The sequence below is a fragment of the Rhinoderma darwinii genome, chromosome 6 (genome assembly GCF_050947455.1).
Source record: "Rhinoderma darwinii isolate aRhiDar2 chromosome 6, aRhiDar2.hap1, whole genome shotgun sequence".
In the NCBI taxonomy this organism is placed as follows: domain Eukaryota; kingdom Metazoa; phylum Chordata; class Amphibia; order Anura; family Rhinodermatidae; genus Rhinoderma; species Rhinoderma darwinii.
Genome location: NC_134692.1, coordinates 3,663,181 through 3,684,976, shown reverse-complemented (window position 1 = coordinate 3,684,976; position 21,796 = coordinate 3,663,181). Strand labels below are relative to the sequence as shown.

General features: G+C 42.9%; 1 protein-coding gene across 3 annotated transcripts in view; it reads left to right on the top strand.

Annotated features, from left to right (window-relative positions):
- Window positions 1-21,796, top strand: part of SLC15A2 (solute carrier family 15 member 2) — a 131,649-nt gene that overhangs the window by 84,932 nt on the left and 24,921 nt on the right. For 2 of the 3 annotated variants that reach the window (XM_075831045.1, XM_075831044.1), the window contains 5 exons: window positions 14,404-14,465; window positions 19,296-19,383; window positions 21,053-21,194; window positions 21,379-21,471; window positions 21,630-21,729. In XM_075831045.1, the coding sequence (XP_075687160.1) occupies window positions 14,421-14,465; window positions 19,296-19,383; window positions 21,053-21,194; window positions 21,379-21,471; window positions 21,630-21,729 (468 nt within the window). In that variant the 5' untranslated portion in view covers window positions 14,404-14,420. Of the gene's footprint in view, window positions 1-14,360; window positions 14,466-19,295; window positions 19,384-21,052; window positions 21,195-21,378; window positions 21,472-21,629; window positions 21,730-21,796 lie in introns of those variants that run through there. The other variant, XM_075831043.1, reaches the window with a different exon arrangement.

Sequence of the window (21,796 nt, the reverse complement as noted above, 5' to 3'; positions counted from 1 at the left end):
AGTATACAGTATATAGTCTGCAGCTCATCATACAGGATATATTACTAGTATACAGTATATAGTCTGCAGCTCATCATACAGGATATATTACTAGTATACAGTATATAGTCCGCAGCTCATCATACAGGATATATTACTAGTATACAGTATATAGTCCGCAGCTCATCATACAGGATATATTACTAGTATACAGTATATAGTCCGCAGCTCATCATACAGGATATATTACTAGTATACAGTATATAGTTCGCAGCTCATCATACAGGATATATTACTAGTATACAGTATATAGTCCGCAGCTCATCATACAGGTTATATTACTAGTATACAGTATATAGTCCGCAGCTCATCATACAGGTTATATTACTAGTATACAGTATATAGTCTGCAGCTCATCATACAGGTTATATTACTAGTATACAGTATATAGTCCGCAGCTCATCATACAGGATATATTACTAGTATACGGTATATAGTCCGCAGCTCGTCATACAGGATATATTACTAGTATACAGTATATAGTCTGCAGCTCATCATACAGGATATATTACTAGTATACAGTGTATAGTCTGCAGCTCATCATACAGGATATATTACTAGTATACAGTATATAGTCCGCAGCTCGTCATACAGGTTATATTACTAGTATACAGTATATAGTCCGGAGCTCATCATACAGGATATATTACTAGTATACAGTATATAGTCTGCAGCTCATCATACAGGATATATTACTAGTATACAGTATATAGTCCGCAGCTCGTCATACAGGATATATTACTAGTATACAGTATATAGTCTGCAGCTCATCATACAGGTTATATTACTAGTATACAGTGTATAGTCTGCAGCTCGTCATACAGGTTATATTACTAGTATACAGTATATAGTCCGCAGCTCATCATACAGGTTATATTACTAGTATACAGTGTATAGTCTGCAGCTCGTCATACAGGTTATATTACTAGTATACAGTATATAGTCCGCAGCTCATCATACAGGTTATATTACTAGTATACGGTATATAGTCTGCAGCTCGTCATACAGGATATATTACTAGTATACAGTATATAGTCTGCAGCTCATCATACAGGATATATTACTAGTATACAGTATATAGTCTGCAGCTCATCATACAGGTTATATTACTAGTATACAGTATATAGTCCGCAGCTCATCATACAGGTTATATTACTAGTATACAGTATATAGTCCGCAGCTCATCACACAGGATATATTACTAGTATACAGTATATAGTCTACAGCTCATCATACAGGATATATTACTAGTATACAGTATATAGTCCGCAGCTCATCATACAGGTTATATTACTAGTATACAGTATATAGTCTGCAGCTCATCATACAGGGTATATTACTAGTATACAGTATATAGTCTGCAGCTCATCATACAGGTTATATTACTAGTATACAGTATATAGTCCGCAGCTCATCATACAGGTTATATTACTAGTATACAGTATATAGTCTGCAGCTCATCATACAGGATATATTACTAGTATACAGTATATAGTCTGCAGCTCATCATACAGGATATATTACTAGTATACAGTATATAGTCTGCAGCTCATCATACAGGATATATTACTAGTATACAGTATATAGTCCGCAGCTCATCATACAGGATATATTACTAGTATACGGTATATAGTCTGCAGCTCATCATACAGGATATATTACTAGTATACAGTATATAGTCTGCAGCTCATCATACAGGATATATTACTAGTATACAGTATATAGTCTGCAGCTCATCATACAGGATATATTACTAGTATACAGTATATAGTCCGGAGCTCATCATACAGGTTATATTACTAGTATACAGTATATAGTCCGCAGCTCATCATACAGGATATATTACTAGTATACAGTATATAGTCCGCAGCTCGTCATACAGGTTATATTACTAGTATACAGTATATAGTCTGGAGCTCATCATACAGGTTATATTACTAGTATACAGTATATAGTCCGGAGCTCATCATACAGGATATATTACTAGTATACAGTATATAGTCTGCAGCTCATCATACAGGTTATATTACTAGTATACAGTGTATAGTCTGCAGCTCATCATACAGGATATATTACTAGTATACAGTATATAGTCTGCAGCTCATCATACAGGATATATTACTAGTATACAGTGTATAGTCTGCAGCTCATCATACAGGTTATATTACTAGTATACAGTATATAGTCCGCAGCTCGTCATACAGGGTATATTACTAGTATACAGTATATAGTCCGCAGCTCATCATACAGGGTATATTACTAGTATACAGTATATAGTCTGCAGCTCATCATACAGGATATATTACTAGTATACGGTATATAGTCCGCAGCTCATCACACAGGTTATATTACTAGTATACGGTATATAGTCCGCAGCTCATCATACAGGGTATATTACTAGTATACAGTATATAGTCCGCAGCTCGTCATACAGGTTATATTACTAGTATACAGTATATAGTCTGCAGCTCATCATACAGGATATATTACTAGTATACAGTATATAGTCTGCAGCTCATCATACAGGATATATTACTAGTATACAGTATATAGTCTGCAGCTCATCATACAGGATATATTACTAGTATACAGTATATAGTCTGCGGCTCATCATACAGGTTATATTACTAGTATACAGTATATAGTCCGCAGCTCATCATACAGGATATATTACTAGTATACAGTATATAGTCCGGAGCTCATCATACAGGTTATATTACCAGTATACAGTATATAGTCTGCAGCTCATCATACAGGATATATTACTAGTATACAGTATATAGTCCGGAGCTCATCATACAGGTTATATTACCAGTATACAGTATATAGTCCGCAGCTCATCATACAGGTTATATTACTAGTATACAGTATATAGTCCGCAGCTCATCATACAGGTTATATTACTAGTATACAGTATATAGTCCGCAGCTCATCATACAGGATATATTACTAGTATACAGTATATAGTCCGGAGCTCATCATACAGGTTATATTACCAGTATACAGTATATAGTCCGCAGCTCATCATACAGGTTATATTACTAGTATACGGTATATAGTCTGCAGCTCATCATACAGGTTATATTACTAGTATACAGTATATAGTCCGCAGCTCATCATACAGGATATATTACTAGTATACAGTATATAGTCTGCAGCTCATCATACAGGTTATATTACCAGTATACAGTATATAGTCCGCAGCTCATCATACAGGTTATATTACTAGTATACAGTATATAGTCTGCAGCTCGTCATACAGGGTATATTACTAGTATACAGTATATAGTCTGCAGCTCATCATACAGGTTATATTACTAGTATACAGTATATAGTCTGCAGCTCATCATACAGGATATATTACTAGTATACAGTATATTGTCTGCAGCTCATCATACAGGATATATTACTAGTATACAGTATATAGTCTGCAGCTCATCATACAGGATATATTACTAGTATACAGTATATAGTCCGCTGCTCATCATACAGGTTATATTACTAGTATACAGTATATAGTCTGCTGCTCATCATACAGGATATATTACTAGTATACAGTATATAGTCCGCAGCTCATCATACAGGTTATATTACTAGTATACAGTATATAGTCTGCAGCTCATCATACAGGATATATTACTAGTATACAGTATATAGTCTGCAGCCCATCATACAGGATATATTACTAGTATACAGTATATAGTCTGCAGCTCATCATACAGGTTATATTACTAGTATACAGTATATAGTCTGCAGCTCATCATACAGGATATATTACTAGTATACAGTATATAGTCTGCAGCTCATCATACAGGATATATTACTAGTATACAGTATATAGTCCGCAGCTCATCATACAGGATATATTACTAGTATACAGTATATAGTCTGCAGCTCATCATACAGGATATATTACTAGTATACAGTATATAGTCTGCAGCTCGTCATACAGGTTATATTACTAGTATACAGTATATAGTCCGCAGCTCATCATACAGGATATATTACTAGTATACAGTATATAGTCCGCAGCTCGTCATACAGGTTATATTACTAGTATACAGTATATAGTCCGCAGCTCATCATACAGGATATATTACTAGTATACAGTATATAGTCCGCAGCCCATCATACAGGTTATATTACTAGTATACAGTATATAGTCCGCAGCTCATCATATAGGATATATTACTAGTATACAGTATATAGTCCGCAGCTCATCATACAGGATATATTACTAGTATACAGTATATAGTCCGCAGCTCATCATACAGGATATATTACTAGTATACAGTATATAGTCCGCAGCTCATCATACAGGTTATATTACTAGTATACAGTATATAGTCTGCAGCTCATCATACAGGGTATATTACTAGTATACAGTATATAGTCTGCAGCTCATCATACAGGTTATATTACTAGTATACAGTATATAGTCTGCAGCTCATCATACAGGGTATATTACTAGTATACAGTATATAGTCTGCAGCTCGTCATACAGGTTATATTACTAGTATACAGTATATAGTCTGCAGCTCATCATACAGGTTATATTACTAGTATACAGTATATAGTCCGGAGCTCATCATACAGGATATATTACTAGTATACAGTATATAGTCTGCAGCTCATCATACAGGTTATATTACTAGTATACAGTATATAGTCCGGAGCTCATCATACAGGATATATTACTAGTATACAGTATATAGTCTGCAGCTCATCATACAGGTTATATTACTAGTATACAGTATATAGTCCGGAGCTGTACGACATAATTACAATGTTACTTTATCACAGTATGTCGGGGGGATAATCTTAATGGACGTGACTCCCAGAGCCAAGAGCTGGAGTGGTTGTGGTGCCAGGAAAGTGTCTGATTACCCGGCGGGCGGAGGGCACCTGAAGTGTCGTCCTCCTCATCCATTAGACAGAAACACTTAAGTCGTCTGCGCTTCACTGGGTGGAAAAAGTAAATTTTAACCGTTATTTAGACACAAATTTTATAAAACTTTTTTATATAACTGTTTTCTCCCCCAAAATTGTCCTCAGTAGAGATGATCCAGCCATTTCATAATTCTATCTGGTTTTGGGAGAGCTGAGTGGCTGCTGTTGCCCTCAGGGGTTGTCACGCTTCCTTTGCCGATGGCCTGAATGACCAATCAGCCGCTAGACGTCCATATCGCTCTATGACTTGACAGAGCTGACATGCTGTACCTTAGGAAAGCTGGGTGACAACCAGCAATTCATCCAGGAGGGGGCGATAGTGTTTAGAGTTAGTGTTGACCGTCCACTCAGGCGATATGAGAAGGTCGTGATAATCACATTGTATCTACAGGGACCCACGATTGTTTCTGGCCAATGGGAAACTTTTATCGGTAACTGCAGCAAAAAAGGACATGCCACTTTTTCCCCCCGCGAGCGGCCAAAAACGGCTCGGGGAGAACAAATGCCTCTGTCTCCCATTGAAATCAAAGGGGGGCCATTTAAACAGTGTTTTGGCGCTGATTCGACACGGTTCACTAAACAGCGGCAAAAAACTTGTTTTTTTGGCACATTTTTGGACGCGGAAACCGCGCCAAAAAACAGCTGAAACCGCCTCCCATTGATTTTTTTTCTGCAAGCGATAAAAAACGCTCGTGGGAAAAAGAAGCGGCGTGTCTTTTTTCAGGCGTTTCCGTCTCTGACCTCTCATTGACATCAATGGGAGGCAGAAAAAGCGTTTTCCTCTGCGTTTTTTGGCCATGGCTAAAAAACGTGGCTAAAAAAACACCACGAAAAATGCGGCAAACAGTTTGCAGGCAGGTCAAAATCTGCCTCAAAATTCCTCAAGGATAAGGCCCCCTGGAGCGCTATTGACCTGGCCGCGATGCATCCGAAAACCGTGCCATAATGCTGTTTGACACGGTTGTCAAAATGATTGGTAATGGCCGCACGGTGCTGTGGATATAATTGGTGGTTACCTGCAATGTTGTGTTCACACGCTGTGTTTTCTGCTGTTTTTCGGAGCTAAATGCTCCAAACATCTGCCCATTGATTTCAATGGGAAAAACGGCGTTTCGTTCAGACGGGTCGTTTTTTTACACGGTCGTTTGTAAAAAAAACACCCCGTAATAAGAAGTGCAAGTCACTTCTTGAGCCGTTTTTGGAACCATTTTTCATCGTGTCAATAGAAAAACAGCTCTAAAAACGGCTCCAAAAAAAGCATTAAAAAAAACGTTTACCGTTAAAAAGCTCCGTATTTTACAGCAGTTTTTACTTTAGCGTGTGAACAGAGCCTTATGGTCGCACCATTTTGCAGACAACCAGCAGTTTTACCTGCAGCACCGCGCGGCCATTAACAAGCAATTTGACAACTGCGTCGAACAGTAAGACGGTGCATTTTTCGGCCACATCACAGCCGGGTCAGTGCCGCTCTGTGGGTCCTTACTACATATATCCAGAGGAGATGCCATAAATGTCTCATAGGTGCAGGTCCTCTGGGAGAACGAGGTTGGGGTATAAAGATTCATCTATTAGCACTAAAGCTGACACATTTCCTGTGTATGTAATATTTACGGAACTGGTGCACGCTACTGGGGAATATGGTGCACGCTACTGGGGAATATGGTGCACACTGCTGGGGAATATGGTGCACGCTACTGGGGAATATGGTGCACACTGCTGGGGAATATGGTGCACGCTACTGGGGAATATGGTGCACACTGCTGGGGAATATGGTGCACGCTACTGGGGAATATGGTGCACACTGCTGGGGAATATGGTGCACGCTACTGGGGAATATGGTGCACGCTGCTAGGGAATATGGTGCACACTGCTGGGGAATATGGTGCACGCTACTGGGGAATATGGTGCACACTGCTGGGGAATATGGTGCACGCTACTGGGGAATATGGTGCACGCTGCTAGGGAATATGGTGCACGCTACCGGGGAATATGGTGCACGCTACTGGGGAATATGGTGCACACTGCTGGGGAATATGGTGCACGCTACTGGGGAATATGGTGCACGCTGCTAGGGAATATGGTGCACGCTACCGGGGAATATGGTGCACGCTACTGGGGAATATGGTGCACACTGCTGGGGAATATGGTGCACACTGCTGGGGAATATGGTGCACACTGCTAGGGAATATGGTGCACGCTACTGGGAAATATGGTGCACACTGCTGGGGAATATGGTGCACGCTACTGGGGAATATGGTGCACACTGCTGGGGAATATGGTGCACGCTACTGGGGAATATGGTGCACGCTGCTAGGGAATATGGTGCACACTGCTGGGGAATATGGTGCACGCTACTGGGGAATATGGTGCACACTGCTGGGGAATATGGTGCACGCTACTGGGGAATATGGTGCACGCTGCTAGGGAATATGGTGCACGCTACCGGGGAATATGGTGCACGCTACTGGGGAATATGGTGCACACTGCTGGGGAATATGGTGCACGCTACTGGGGAATATGGTGCACGCTGCTAGGGAATATGGTGCACGCTACCGGGGAATATGGTGCACGCTACTGGGGAATATGGTGCACACTGCTGGGGAATATGGTGCACACTGCTGGGGAATATGGTGCACACTGCTAGGGAATATGGTGCACGCTACTGGGAAATATGGTGCACACTGCTGGGGAATATGGTGCACGCTACTGGGGAATATGGTGCACGCTACTGGGGAATATGGTGCGCGCTACTGGGGAATATGGTGCACACTGCTGGGGAATATGGTGCACGCTACTGGGGAATATGGTGCACGCTGCTAGAGAATATGGTGCACGCTACCGGGGAATATGGTGCACGCTACTGGGGAATATGGTGCACACTGCTGGGGAATATGGTGCACACTGCTGGGGAATATGGTGCACGCTACTGGGGAATATGGTGCACGCTACTGGGGAATATGGTGCACGCTACTGGGGAATATGGTGCACGCTACTGGGGAATATGGTGCACACTGCTGGGGAATATGGTGCACGCTACTGGGGAATATGGTGCACACTGCTGGGGAATATGGTGCACGCTACTGGGGAATATGGTGCACGCTGCTAGGGAATATGGTGCACGCTACCGGGGAATATGGTGCACGCTACTGGGGAATATGGTGCACACTGCTGGGGAATATGGTGCACACTGCTGGGGAATATGGTGCACACTGCTAGGGAATATGGTGCACGCTACTGGGAAATATGGTGCACACTGCTGGGGAATATGGTGCACGCTACTGGGGAATATGGTGCACGCTACTGGGGAATATGGTGCGCGCTACTGGGGAATATGGTGCACACTGCTGGGGAATATGGTGCACGCTACTGGGGAATATGGTGCACGCTACTCGGGAATATGGTGCACGCTACCGGGGAATATGGTGCACGCTACTGGGGAATATGGTGCACACTGCTGGGGAATATGGTGCACACTGCTAGGGAATATGGTGCACGCTGCTAGGGAATATGGTGCACGCTACTGGGAAATATGGTGCACACTGCTGGGGAATATGGTGCACGCTACTGGGGAATATGGTGCACGCTACTGGGGAATATGGTGCACGCTACTGGGGAATATGGTGCGCGCTACTGGGGAATATGGTGCACGCTACTGGGGAATATGGTGCACGCTACTGGGAAATATGGTGCACACTGCTGGGGAATATGGTGCACGCTACTGGGGAATATGGTGCACGCTACTGGGGAATATGGTGCACGCTACTGGGGAATATGGTGCACGCTACTGGGGAATATGGTGCACGCTACTGGGGACTTGTGTCAGGACAAACGCCATTTTTTGCTGATGCAATTTGTCAGAAGACGGTGTAATTCCATATAGTGATAAATATACACGGAAACATCGGTCCGGTTCTCCCGAGATCACGACGTCCATGGCCACCGCTCCAGAGTTATGTGCTGTACACACCGGTTTACGGGGAGATTACAGGTTTATACGTGCCGCTTATCTGTCAGGGTCACGGCTGTCGCCCTCGTAAAGATCATTTTAATGGTCAGTCAATTTCTGAGTTTACAATCTGATAAACTGCAAAATATAGATTATCCTATATAACCGCTCCATGAACTGTTATTATGTTGTGACATGTGAACGATCGCGCCGTCAATATCACAGAGGACGGGAGCGAACAGGATAATGTAAACTGAGACCGAAACTTCTGCGCATGGAAGATGGAACCGTTACAATGTGTCAGTTTACTGATAAGTGCTGCGTCTTCATGATTAGGTCCGGAGGGGCTCTGGTGTCTGTATCCCCAATGTTATTACAGGGGAAACAATTCTGGGGGGATTTTGTAAGATGAAAATGTTCCCACATCTCATAATATACTGTCCAGTAACACCTTCCACAACCTCAGCCTGCAGGGAAGAGGCCATTGTTTGTTTCCTGATACTTCATCCTTAAAGGAGTTTTATGTAACTTAACTATAAGGGTCTGTTCACACGGCAGCGTCCATTACAGCTGAAATTACGGTGCTGTTTTCAGGAGAAAACAGCTCCTGAATTTCAGACGCAATGGCATGTGCAGGCGTTTTTCGCAGCGTCCATTACGGACGTAATTGGAGCTGTTTTTTTATGGAGTCAATGGAAAACGGCACCAATTACGTCCCAAGAAGTGACAGGCACTTCTTTGACGCGGGCGTCTCTTTTTACGCGCCGTCTTTTGACAGCGGCGTGTAAAAAAAATGCGGCACAGAACACCGTAAAACCCATTCAAATGAATGGGCAGATGTTTGCCGGTGCTTTCAAGCACTATTTTCGGCCGTAATTCCAGGCGTAAAACGCCTGAATTACGTCCGTAAATAGTGCGTGTGAACCCAGCCTTAATGGGCTATCCTTAGGACCTGCAGTACCAGGCAATGCCACAACCAAATGTATAGCGCTGTGCCTGGGAAAATAATAGAGGCGATGCCGTGTCCACCGTAGCACTGTGGTACCTACATTCAGCTGATCGGCGGGACTGCCACTGATCAGATATTAATGACCCATTCTCAGAATAAATATAACAGTCCCCAAAATTAAAGAGCAGGTTCACCCTTAAACTCTATTTTATTAGTTACATCTAGAACTAATCTTCTAAAACAGTCGAGTCACTGTGTACATACATTACATTACTTATCCTGTACTGATCCTGAGTTACATCCTGTATTATACTCCAGAGCTGCACTCACTATTCTGCTGGTGGAGTCACTGTGTACATACATTACATTACTTATCCTGTACTGATCCTGAGTTACATCCTGTATTATACTCCAGAGCTGCACTCACTATTCTGCTGGTGGAGTCACTGTGTACATACATTACATTACTTATCCTGTACTGATCCTGAGTTACATCCTATATTATACTCCAGAGCTGCACTCACTATTCTGCTGGTGGAGTCACTGTGTACATACATTACATTACTGATCCTGTACTGATCCTGAGTTATATCCTGTATTAAACTCCAGAGCTGCACTCACTATTCTGCTGGTGGAGTCACTTTGTACATACATTGCATTACTTATCCTGTACTGATCCTGTTACATCCTGTATTATACTCCGGAGCTGCACTCACTATTCTGCTGGTGGAGTCTCTGTGTACATACATTACTTATCCTGAGTTACATCCTGTATTATACTCCAGAGCTGCACTCACTATTCTGCTGGTGGAGTCACTGTGTACATACATTACATTACTAATCCTGTACTGATCCTGAGTTACCTCCTGTATTATACTCCAGAGCTGCACTCTATTCTGCTGGTGGAGTCACTGTGTACATACATTACTTATCCTGTACTGATCCTGAGTTATATTCTGTATTATACTCCAGAGCTGCACTCACTATTCTGCTGGTGGAGTCACTGTGTACATACATTACATTACTTATCCTATACTGATCCTGAGTTACATCCTGTATTATACTCCAGAGCTGCACTCACTATTCTGCTGGTGGAGTCACTGTGTACATACATTACTTATCCTGTACTGATCCTGAGTTACATCCTGTATTATACCCCAGAGCTGCACTCACTATTCTGCTGGTGGAGTCACTGTGTACATACATTACTTATCCTGTACTTATCCTGAGTTACATCCTGTATTATACTCCAGAGCTGCACTCACTATTCTGCTGGTGGAGTCACTGTGTACATACATTACATTACTTATCCTGTACTGATCCTGTTACATCCTGTATTATACTCCAGAGCTGCACTCACTATTCTGCTGGTGGAGTCACTGTGTACATACATTACTTATCCTGTACTGATCCTGAGTTACATCCCATATTATACTCCAGAGCAGCACTCACTATTCTGCTGGTGGAGTCACTGTGTACATACATTACATTACTGATCCTGTACTGATCCTGAGTTATATCCTGTATTAAACTCCAGAGCTGCACTCACTATTCTGCTGGTGGAGTCACTTTGTACATACATTGCATTACTTATCCTGTACTGATCCTGTTACATTCTGTATTATACTCCGGAGCTGCACTCACTATTCTGCTGGTGGAGTCTCTGTGTACATACATTACTTATCCTGAGTTACATCCTGTATTATACTCCAGAGCTGCACTCACTATTCTGCTGGTGGGGTCACTGTGTACATACATTACATTACTTATCCTGTACTGATCCTGAGTTACATCCTGTATTATACTCCAGAGCTGCACTCACTATTCTGCTGGTGGAGTCACTGTGTACATACATTACTTATCCTGTACTGATCCTGAGTTACATCCTGTATTATACCCCAGAGCTGCACTCACTATTCTGCTGGTGGAGTCACTGTGTACATACATTACTTATCCTGTACTTATCCTGAGTTACATCCTGTATTATACTCCAGAGCTGCACTCACTATTCTGCTGGTGGAGTCACTGTGTACATACATTACATTACTTATCCTGTACTGATCCTGTTACATCCTGTATTATACTCCAGAGCTGCACTCATAAATTGTTGTCATAATACAGATACATTATAGATACAATGACATATAGTTAATGGTGCAGTATGAAACAATGTAGGGATAGGAAGGTACATTTCTGAATAAACCCCACGCAGATACCGACCACCTTTAGCAAGGGACTGCCCCGCACGCACGCATGCAATTACATGGACAATATATGATGCAGAAGTTGAAGGTTCCCCTTCTCTTAGTAAATATAAGAAGACTATTCTGGGGATTTTATAAGAAACCTTATTGCATATTGAAACAAGGGGAATATAGTCCCTGCCCCTCCCAGATCTATCAGCAGTCCTGGTCGGGGCTTATGCAGATTTGTGGTGTGTTAGGCTTCATTCACATCTGCGCCAGGAACGGGACGGGACCAAAGGTTTCCGTTTCCATCACCATTGATTTCAGTGGTGACGGACCCGGTTCTAATGGTTTCCATTTGTCTCAGTTGTTCAAGGGTTCCGTGGTTTTGACGGAATCAATAGCGGAGCCCTGGCACAGATGTGAATGAAGCCTTAGATAGTTTTGGGGTGTCCTTAGGCAGAGCATGATTTGGGATTCATATTTTGGGAGGTTTTGCCACATTCATCAGATTATGTATTACCGGGTGGGGCGCCATCTATCCTAAATCCGGCACTGATTACAGGGAGATTAGAAGATTTTTGCTCCAGGAAGTTGTCCGTCTTCTGTGTCGCCGTCTCATTTTAATAATTATATGTTAAAGTGGATTTTCCCCTGGGGTACGGGCGTGACCCACAATATAAGTGCAGTGTGACCTTCTCATATCACTTCTCTGCTGAAGAAGCCTCAGCTCTAATGTCACCAAACAAGGAACAGTCACACAGGACATTATCTCTTAAAGGAGCCGCACATTGTGGAATGATTTACTTCCAGATCTATAGGTCTCATCTGTTTCCTCTTCCTTGTGGGTAAAAGTAGAAGATTTCCTATAGGAGAAATGTCAGCGCCATCAATACATCTGGCTAGAAAGGACGGTTATTGTTTCTGTAAGACACATTTGTAGCCACTAGGGGGCAGTCATTCATTGGAGACTTTGGAAAAATGTTTAGTCCCAGTGAGGGTAAAAGTGCAATTAAGGACAAGAGGGGGTCAATTTAAAGGGACACTTGACCTCAGGTTTACGCGCTCACCTATATTTGCTGTGTAGTAGAACACAATCTATTGTTCCCTGTTATCAGCCATTTAAGGCTGGGAAGAAGCTGCATCTTTAAAATCGTTTCTAAATAATCATCACTTTGTATAAACACGTGTGATGATAATTACAGCCAATGAGGAATGATGATATAACTGGGGTGAGGTTGATATTCTGCGATTGTCTCGTGTCCATGGCGCTTCCTGACATCATTACCTGCGTGATAACGAACGTGTCTACAATGCTGCACCTGTGACTGAAGCCAGGGCTGTACGAGAAAGGGTTAAATGTGCACCAAAGAGGATGAGGTTTAATGTATCGGGGACTCAGGAGCTCCTGGGGGTTGCATTAATAAGTGCACCCTGTACATGATAATGGGATGTAGTGTCCATTGTAATAATGGGGGTCGTAGTTGACTGAAAGTCAAATCTCATGATTGTAGATGCGCTACATTGTTGCACCCGGAAATTCCAGGGACAAGTCTTTGTCTAGCCCTATGGCGGTGAAGGAAGCGTTAAGTAGCCGGTGGCAGCAGCTAGCCCTCTGACCTTCACTATGGCCATAGACGTGGCCGGCTCCAGGTGTATTTGGGCTACAGAGTCACAATGGGCCACCTGTCCACCCTACCTGTGGTTTGACAAGCATAAAGCAGCTCACCCAGCTGGCACCCTGGCACCTGCTTTACTTTGCCTGGTGCTGATGCAGATTATGGCCGAAGAGATTAGATCCCAGTCCTGACTCCCCATTCACATGCACAATCATTTGGGGGAGCGATAGGTGAGCAGTTAACCATTTATCTCCTGGAGGAATAGAAGAAATAGACACCGACATATCCAACCCCTGTGTCCGTGTTTCCCACATTGGGGTCCATCCAGCAGCCCCTTCAGATATTAGAGTGTCGCTCGATCCTGTACAATCAGCCTCATGATCGGCTTTAGTAAATCTGAGTGAATGCCTGGGGAACGAAGGGTTAATTGCATGTCAGAGAAAACTCCTGCTGATAAGGATGGGTGATGGGGAAGGAAGGGTTAATGTCCTAAAGAAAAGCCGGAGATTGCCTGGAGGTTGTGTTGGGAGTCTGGTAAGGAAGGGTTAATTGTGGCGGATCCAGGAGGTGAGCTGCACCCAGTGGCAGGGACAGGAGGAGGAGGAGGAGGACGGTCAGGGAGACCTCAGGATGAAGTTTGAGGACTTTGGAGAGTGCAGCTCCGCAGGAGGATGTCTGGCCCTGTAGGTGACCCATTTCTTCTCTCTCCCCCAGGACAAAAGCACGGAGTCATGAAGTTCTTCACCAAAGAATCAGTTCCCAACAAGAGAGTGCCGGTAAGTGGTCATGTGATAGACAATATAAGAGCATTAAACGGTTAAACCATCATCACCCCAAACTGTAACCCTAAAGACCGACACCCCAACCATCCCGAATCACAAAACATTTCTGCCTTTCCTCCATCTTTCTGTTTCTGCTACATCTTCATCCCTGTATCTACTACTCCTGGGAGTATCCACATCTCTATATCTACTACTCCTGGGAGTATCCACATCTCTATATCTACTACTCCTGGGAGTATCCACATCCCTGTATCTACTACTCCTGGGAGTATCCACATCCCTGTATCTACTACTCCTGGGATTACCCACATCCCTGTATCTACTACTCCTGGGAGTATCCACATCTCTATATCTACTACTCCTGGGAGTATCCACATCTCTATATCTACTACTCCTGGGAGTATCCACATCTCTATATCTACTACTCCTGGGAGTATCCACATCCCTGTATCTACTACTCCTGGGAGTATCCACATCCCTGTATCTACTACTCCTGGGATTACCCACATCCCTGTATCTACTACTCCTGGGAGTATCCACATCTCTGTATCTACTACTCCTGGGAGTATCCACATCTCTATATCTACTACTCCTGGGAGTACCCACATCCCTGTATCTACTACTCCTGGGAGTATCCACATCCCTGTATCTACTACTCCTGGGAGTACCCACATCTCTATATCTACTACTCCTGGGAGTACCCACATCCCTGTATCTACTACTCCTGGGAGTACCCACATCTCTATATCTACTACTCCTGGGAGTATCCACATCCCTGTATCTACTACTCCTGGGAGTATCCACATCCCTGTATCTACTACTCCTGGGATTAGCCACATCCCTGTATCTACTACTCCTGGGATTACCCACATCCCTGTATCTACTACTCCTGGGATTACCCACATCCCTGTATCTACTACTCCTGGGGGTACCCACATCTCTATATCTACTACTCCTGGGAGTATCCACAGCTCTATATCTACTACTCCTGGGAGTACCCACATCTCTATATCTACTACTCCTGGGAGTATCCACATCTCTATATCTACCACTCCTGGGAGTACCCACATCTCTGTATCTACTACTCCTGGGAGTATCCACATCTCTATATCTACTACTCCTGGGAGTATCCAAGTATCCACATCTCTATATCTACCACTCCTGGGAGTATCCACATCTTTATATCTACTACTCCTGGGAGTATCCACATCTCTATATCTACTACTCCTGGGAGTATCCACATCCCTGTATCTACTACTCCTGGGATTACCCACATCTCTATATCTACTACTCCTGGGAGTATCCACATCTCTGTATCTACTACTGCTGGGAGTACCCACATCTCTGTATCTACTACTCCTGGGAGTATCCACATCTCTGTATCTACTACTCCTGGGAGTGCCCACATCTCTATATCTACTACTCCTGGGAGTACCCACATCTCTATATCTACTACTCCTGGGAGTATCCACATCTCTATATCTACTACTCCTGGGAGTATCCACATCTCTATATCTACTACTCCTGGGAGTATCCACATCCCGGTATCTACTACTCCTGGGATTACCCACATCCCTGTATCTACTACTCCTGGGAGTATCCACAGCTCTATATCTACTACTCCTGGGAGTACCCACATCTCTGTATCTACTACTCCTGGGATTACCCACATCCCTGTATCTACTACTCCTGGGAGTACCCACATCCCTGTATCTACTACTCCTGGGAGTACCCACATCTCTATATCTACCACTCCTGGGAGTACCCACATCTCTATATCTACTACTCCTGGGAGTATCCACAGCTCTATATCTACTACTCCTGGGAGTACCCACATCTCTGTATCTACTACTCCTGGGAGTATCCACATCTCTATATCTACTACTCCTGGGAGTATCCACATCTCTATATCTACTACTCCTGGGAGTATCCACATCTCTATATCTACTACTCCTGGGAGTATCCACATCTCTATATCTACTACTCCTGGGAGTACCCACATCTCTATATCTACCACTCCTGGGAGTACCCACATCTCTATATCTACTACTCCTGGGAGTATCCACATCTCTATATCTACTACTCCTGGGAGTATCCACATCTCTATATCTACTACTCCTGGGAGTATCCAAGTATCCACATCTCTATATCTACCACTCCTGGGAGTATCCACATCTCTATATCTACTACTCCTGGGAGTATCCACATCTCTATATCTACTACTCCTGGGAGTATCCACATCTCTGTATCTACTACTCCTGGGATTACCCACATCTCTATATCTACTACTCCTGGGAGTATCCACATCTCTGTATCTACTACTCCTGGGAGTGCCCACATCCCTGTATCTACTACTCCTGGGAGTATCCACATCTCTATATCTACTATTCCTGGGAGTACCCACATCTCTATATCTACTACTCCTGGGAGTATCAACATCTCTATATCTACTACTCCTGGGAGTATCCACATCTCTATATCTACTACTCCTGGGGGTATCCACATCTCTATATCTACTACTCCTGGGAGTATCCACATCACTATATCTACTACTCCTGGGATTACCCACATCTCTATATCTACTACTCCTGGGAGTACCCACATCTCTATATCTACTACTCCTGGGAGTACCCACATCTCTATATCTACTACTCCTGGGAGTACCCACATCTCTGTATCTACTACTCCTGGGAGTATCCACATCGCTATATCTACTACTCCTGGGATTACCCACATCTCTATATCTACTACTCCTGGGAGTATCCACAGCTCTATATCTACCACTCCTGGGAGTGCCCACATCTCTATATCTACTACTCCTGGGAGTGCCCACATCCCTGTATCTACTACTCCTGGGAGTATCCACATCTCTATATCTACTACTCCTGGGAGTACCCACATCCCTGTATCTACTACTCCTGGGAGTATCCACATCCCTGTATCTACTACTCCTGGGAGTATCCACATCTTTATATCTACTACTCCTGGGAGTATCCACAGCTCTATATCTACTACTCCTGGGAGTACCCACATCTCTGTATCTACTACTCCTGGGAGTATCCACATCTCTATATCTATCAAAGGGGAGAGAAAAGACATGGACCGCACATCCACTGTATACTATGATCAATGCGGCTAGGCAAAATATTTAAATATGAACGAGAGGTTCTTTGTAACATTTTGATCAAATTGTATGCAAGCCCACTTGCCACTTCACGGCGACCTCTAAAAGTGGGTCCCTACTCTAGCGGTTGCAGCACCACATGGCGGCTACCGCCACCGCAGCACCGCTCCTGCAGAGGGAGCAACCCAGGGGCCCAAAAGCACCCATGCCTTCAGACCCACATCTCTATATCTACTACTCCTGGGAGTACCCACATCTCGGTAGTAACTACTTCTGGGAGAACATGTATAATGGTGTCTACTACCCAAGGACGTGTCCACCATAAGGAGAGCCCATGCGGCTGCTACGGGGCCTCTGGAAAGAGTAGTCCCATTCTAGGTTGGTGTCATCCCTAATTTAATGAGTGATGAGAACTTGCACAAGGATAAGACCTCTGCAGGAGCTGCAATGTTAGCATCGATATTATTATCTAGAAATATATATGTCTCATTATATATCACTATGTCTCATTATATATCACTGTATATCGCTATATATTACAATGTATCACTATGTATCATTATATATCACTATGTATCACTATCTCATTATATATCACTATGTCTCATTATATATCACTATCTCATTATATATCACTATGTATCACTATCTCATTATATATCACTATGTCTCATTATATATCACTATGTATCACTATCTCATTATATATCACTATGTCTCATTATATATCACTATGTATCACTATCTCATTATATATCACTATGTATCATTATATATCACTATGTCTCATTATATATCACTATGTCTCATTATATATCACTATGTATCACTATCTCATTATATATCCCTGTCTCATTATATATCACTGTATATCGCTATATATTACAATGTATCACTATCTCATTATATATCACTATGTATCACTATCTCATTATATATCACTATGTATCACTATCTCATTATATATCACTATTTATCACTATCTCATTATATATCACTATCTCATTATATATCACTATCTCATTATATATCACTATGTATCACTATCTCATTATATATCACTATCTCATTATATATCACTATCTCATTATATATCACTATCTCATTATATATCACTATGTATCACTATGTATCATTATATATCACTATGTATCACTATCTCATTATATATCACTATGTCTCATTATATATCACTATGTATCACTATCTCATTATATATCACTATGTATCACTATCTCATTATATATCACTATCTCATTATATATCACTATCTCATTATATATCACTATGTATCACTATGTATCATTATATATCACTATGCATCACTATCTCATTATATATCACTATGTCTCATTATATATCACTATGTATCACTATCTCATTATATATCACTATGTCTCATTATATATCACTATGTATCACTATCTCATTATATATCACTATGTCTCATTATATATCACTATGTATCACTATCTCATTATATATCACTATGTATCACTATGTATCATTATATATCACTATGCATCACTATCTCATTATATATCCCTGTCTCATTATATATCACTGTATATCGCTATATATTACAATGTTTCACTATGTCTCATTATATATCACTATGTCTCATTATATATCACTGAGTATCGCTATATATTACATTGTATCACTTTGTCTCCATCCTCTGCTTTACTTGCTTTTTGCAGAGATTATGTGGAAGCAACTACCCCCTGAGTATTATGTTCATCATCGTGAACGAGTTCTGCGAAAGATTCTCGTATTATGGCATGAAAGGTGAGTGTCCGCCAGCAGCCTAGGGTCACCTTTATACAAGCGGGTGATGCACGAGGACAAGCACTGCCCCTCCCCCAGCTGCTGGAGCCCCAGATAACCAGCCCAGGTTAAGCAATTACCATATAATAAGTGAACGTTTTATATGATGGGGCAGAACGGAGAAGATGTCTGTATGGAACTAGTCCAAAGTAGCACGAAACAGGCCGATGTTATCAGCAGCGCATCCGTCAGTCCTCAGTCTTGACTTTGGATCTTTATCTTTTATTGGCTATAAAATCAATGACGCTGATGTAAGAACATTCTAGATAAACACCAAGGAAATATTGTCCAGGGGGCGCAGCACTGATCACTGATCCACGCCAGATCCTTCATGATCACGTTATCCCTGGCGGAACTGGAATCTGTGAAAATAAATCATTACATGGCGCTGACTGAAAATGATGGGTATCCAAATAATGAGCGGGCACAACGGCCCCTCCGGAGCCGGAGCCACTCCCCCGAGGAACCACCGGGCATAGAAAGCTGCAGAAAGTAGAACTAATTGTGACATGTTTATAACCCCCATATATCCACGGCTGCCCCTCCCCCGTTTACTATGGTTTAACCCCCTTCTGTACATGATGTTCCCTGCGCCCCCGGCCGGATACGTGCTGCTCTTTTCTAAGTGTTTTTTTTGGCAAAATTAATTGTGTCGACCTTCTGCACTGTCTGTAAATGAGCAAGAGCTCAGAGACACTTCTGCCAAATCCTAAATCTCATCTACATAACGCCTGCAGCATCCAGGGGGGAAGGGCTGCGATGTAAAGGGCGGATTATTTTTTGGGTATGTAGGTTAATAATAACTGTTCTGAGAGTTGGTGCCGAATGTATCACAAGTACACCGTGCACTCATTATGTAAATAAACCGAAAACATGAGAAGTTCTGCAACGTTCTAAAATACCACATCATCTCTGCTTGCTGTCATGGAATAGAAACACTCATTGTTTCAATCTAAAACTGAAATCCTGTCTAAATGAATACCTTTCCCAGATGAGGGTTTGTTACAATTGTATCCAGTCTAGATAATCCTCTGTGAGGTAAACAGCCTGGACTCCAGACTGATAGACATTGTAACAAACTATCAGGACAGGAGAGAGCTTTGTGCTGCTGATGTGTTTACCTGACAGAGAATTGTCTAGACTGGATACATTTGTAACAAACCCTCAACTGTGATAAGTTTTAGGTCAGGAGGAGTTTGCAGCCTCTGGATGTAAACAAGAATGTTCCCATTCATTGACAACAAGCAAAGATCTTGAAAATGGTGAGAAATTGCAACACAAGGAGAGTTGCAGACTGTTTTTATGAAGCCATAATTGAGCTTTAATTACAAGGGACTGGACCGGCCCTTTACGTCGTGTCACTTGTAGGAATATTGATCCCAATTGTATGAACCATAGAGGAGCCCGTGTGGCTTTTTGGGGTCCCGTGAAGAGAGGGGCCCCAACCCAGGAAGTGTGAAACTGCCACGGCCAGCAATGAGGATGTGAACCAGAAGCAAAAAGAGGGGTTCCCATATTAATCTGCGCGCTGAGGGTTCCTCTCGTCCGCTCCTGGTGACCCCTCCGTGTTCTTCTTTTAGGGGCTCATCTTCCCAGGGTCGTCTATTAATCTCTTTGCTTTTCCTTGCAGCTGTTCTCACTCTGTATTTCCTGAATTATCTGCATTGGGATGAGAACTTGTCCACCACAGTCTACCACGCCTTCTCCGGTCTCTGCTACTTCACCCCCATTATTGGCGCCCTCATTGCTGACGCCTGGCTGGGCAAATTCAAGTAAGACTCTTCCTGAATCACCACGTGCGTTTTCGTGTATTTGCGTTGACGGCTCTAGGGCCATTTGTTTGGATGGGGCTGGTATCTATATGTGCTGTGAGCTCTATAGGGGATGATGGGAGTGATACATTGATCAGTGGAGGGGTCTGCACTGGGTGCTGTGACCTGTTGTCTGTTATTGCAGCACCATATTTTGGCTCTCCATCGTGTACGTCATTGGTCATGTGATAAAATCGGTGGGCGCCATTCCTTCGGTGGGGAACACAGAGCTGCACGTGTAAGTACAAGCACCACCTTGTGTGATCCGTGTTGTGATGGCGGTGTAGGCTGCTGCCCATGGACATCCGGTGGGCCCGGTCCGGTCCCGGTCTATGGGCCTCCTCACAGAACCCCGGATGACTGAACGTCTTATAAACCCGAAACCGTTTCCCACAGGGCGCTGTCTATGGTCGGCCTGATCGCCATCGCCTTTGGTACAGGTGGCATTAAGCCGTGCGTCGCTGCCTTCGGAGGTGACCAGTTTGCTGAAGAACACGTAAGATTTCATTTTCTTGGCGGCGCTTTGACTTTTGTTTTCTTATTTTCTTATTTATAATTTGTTT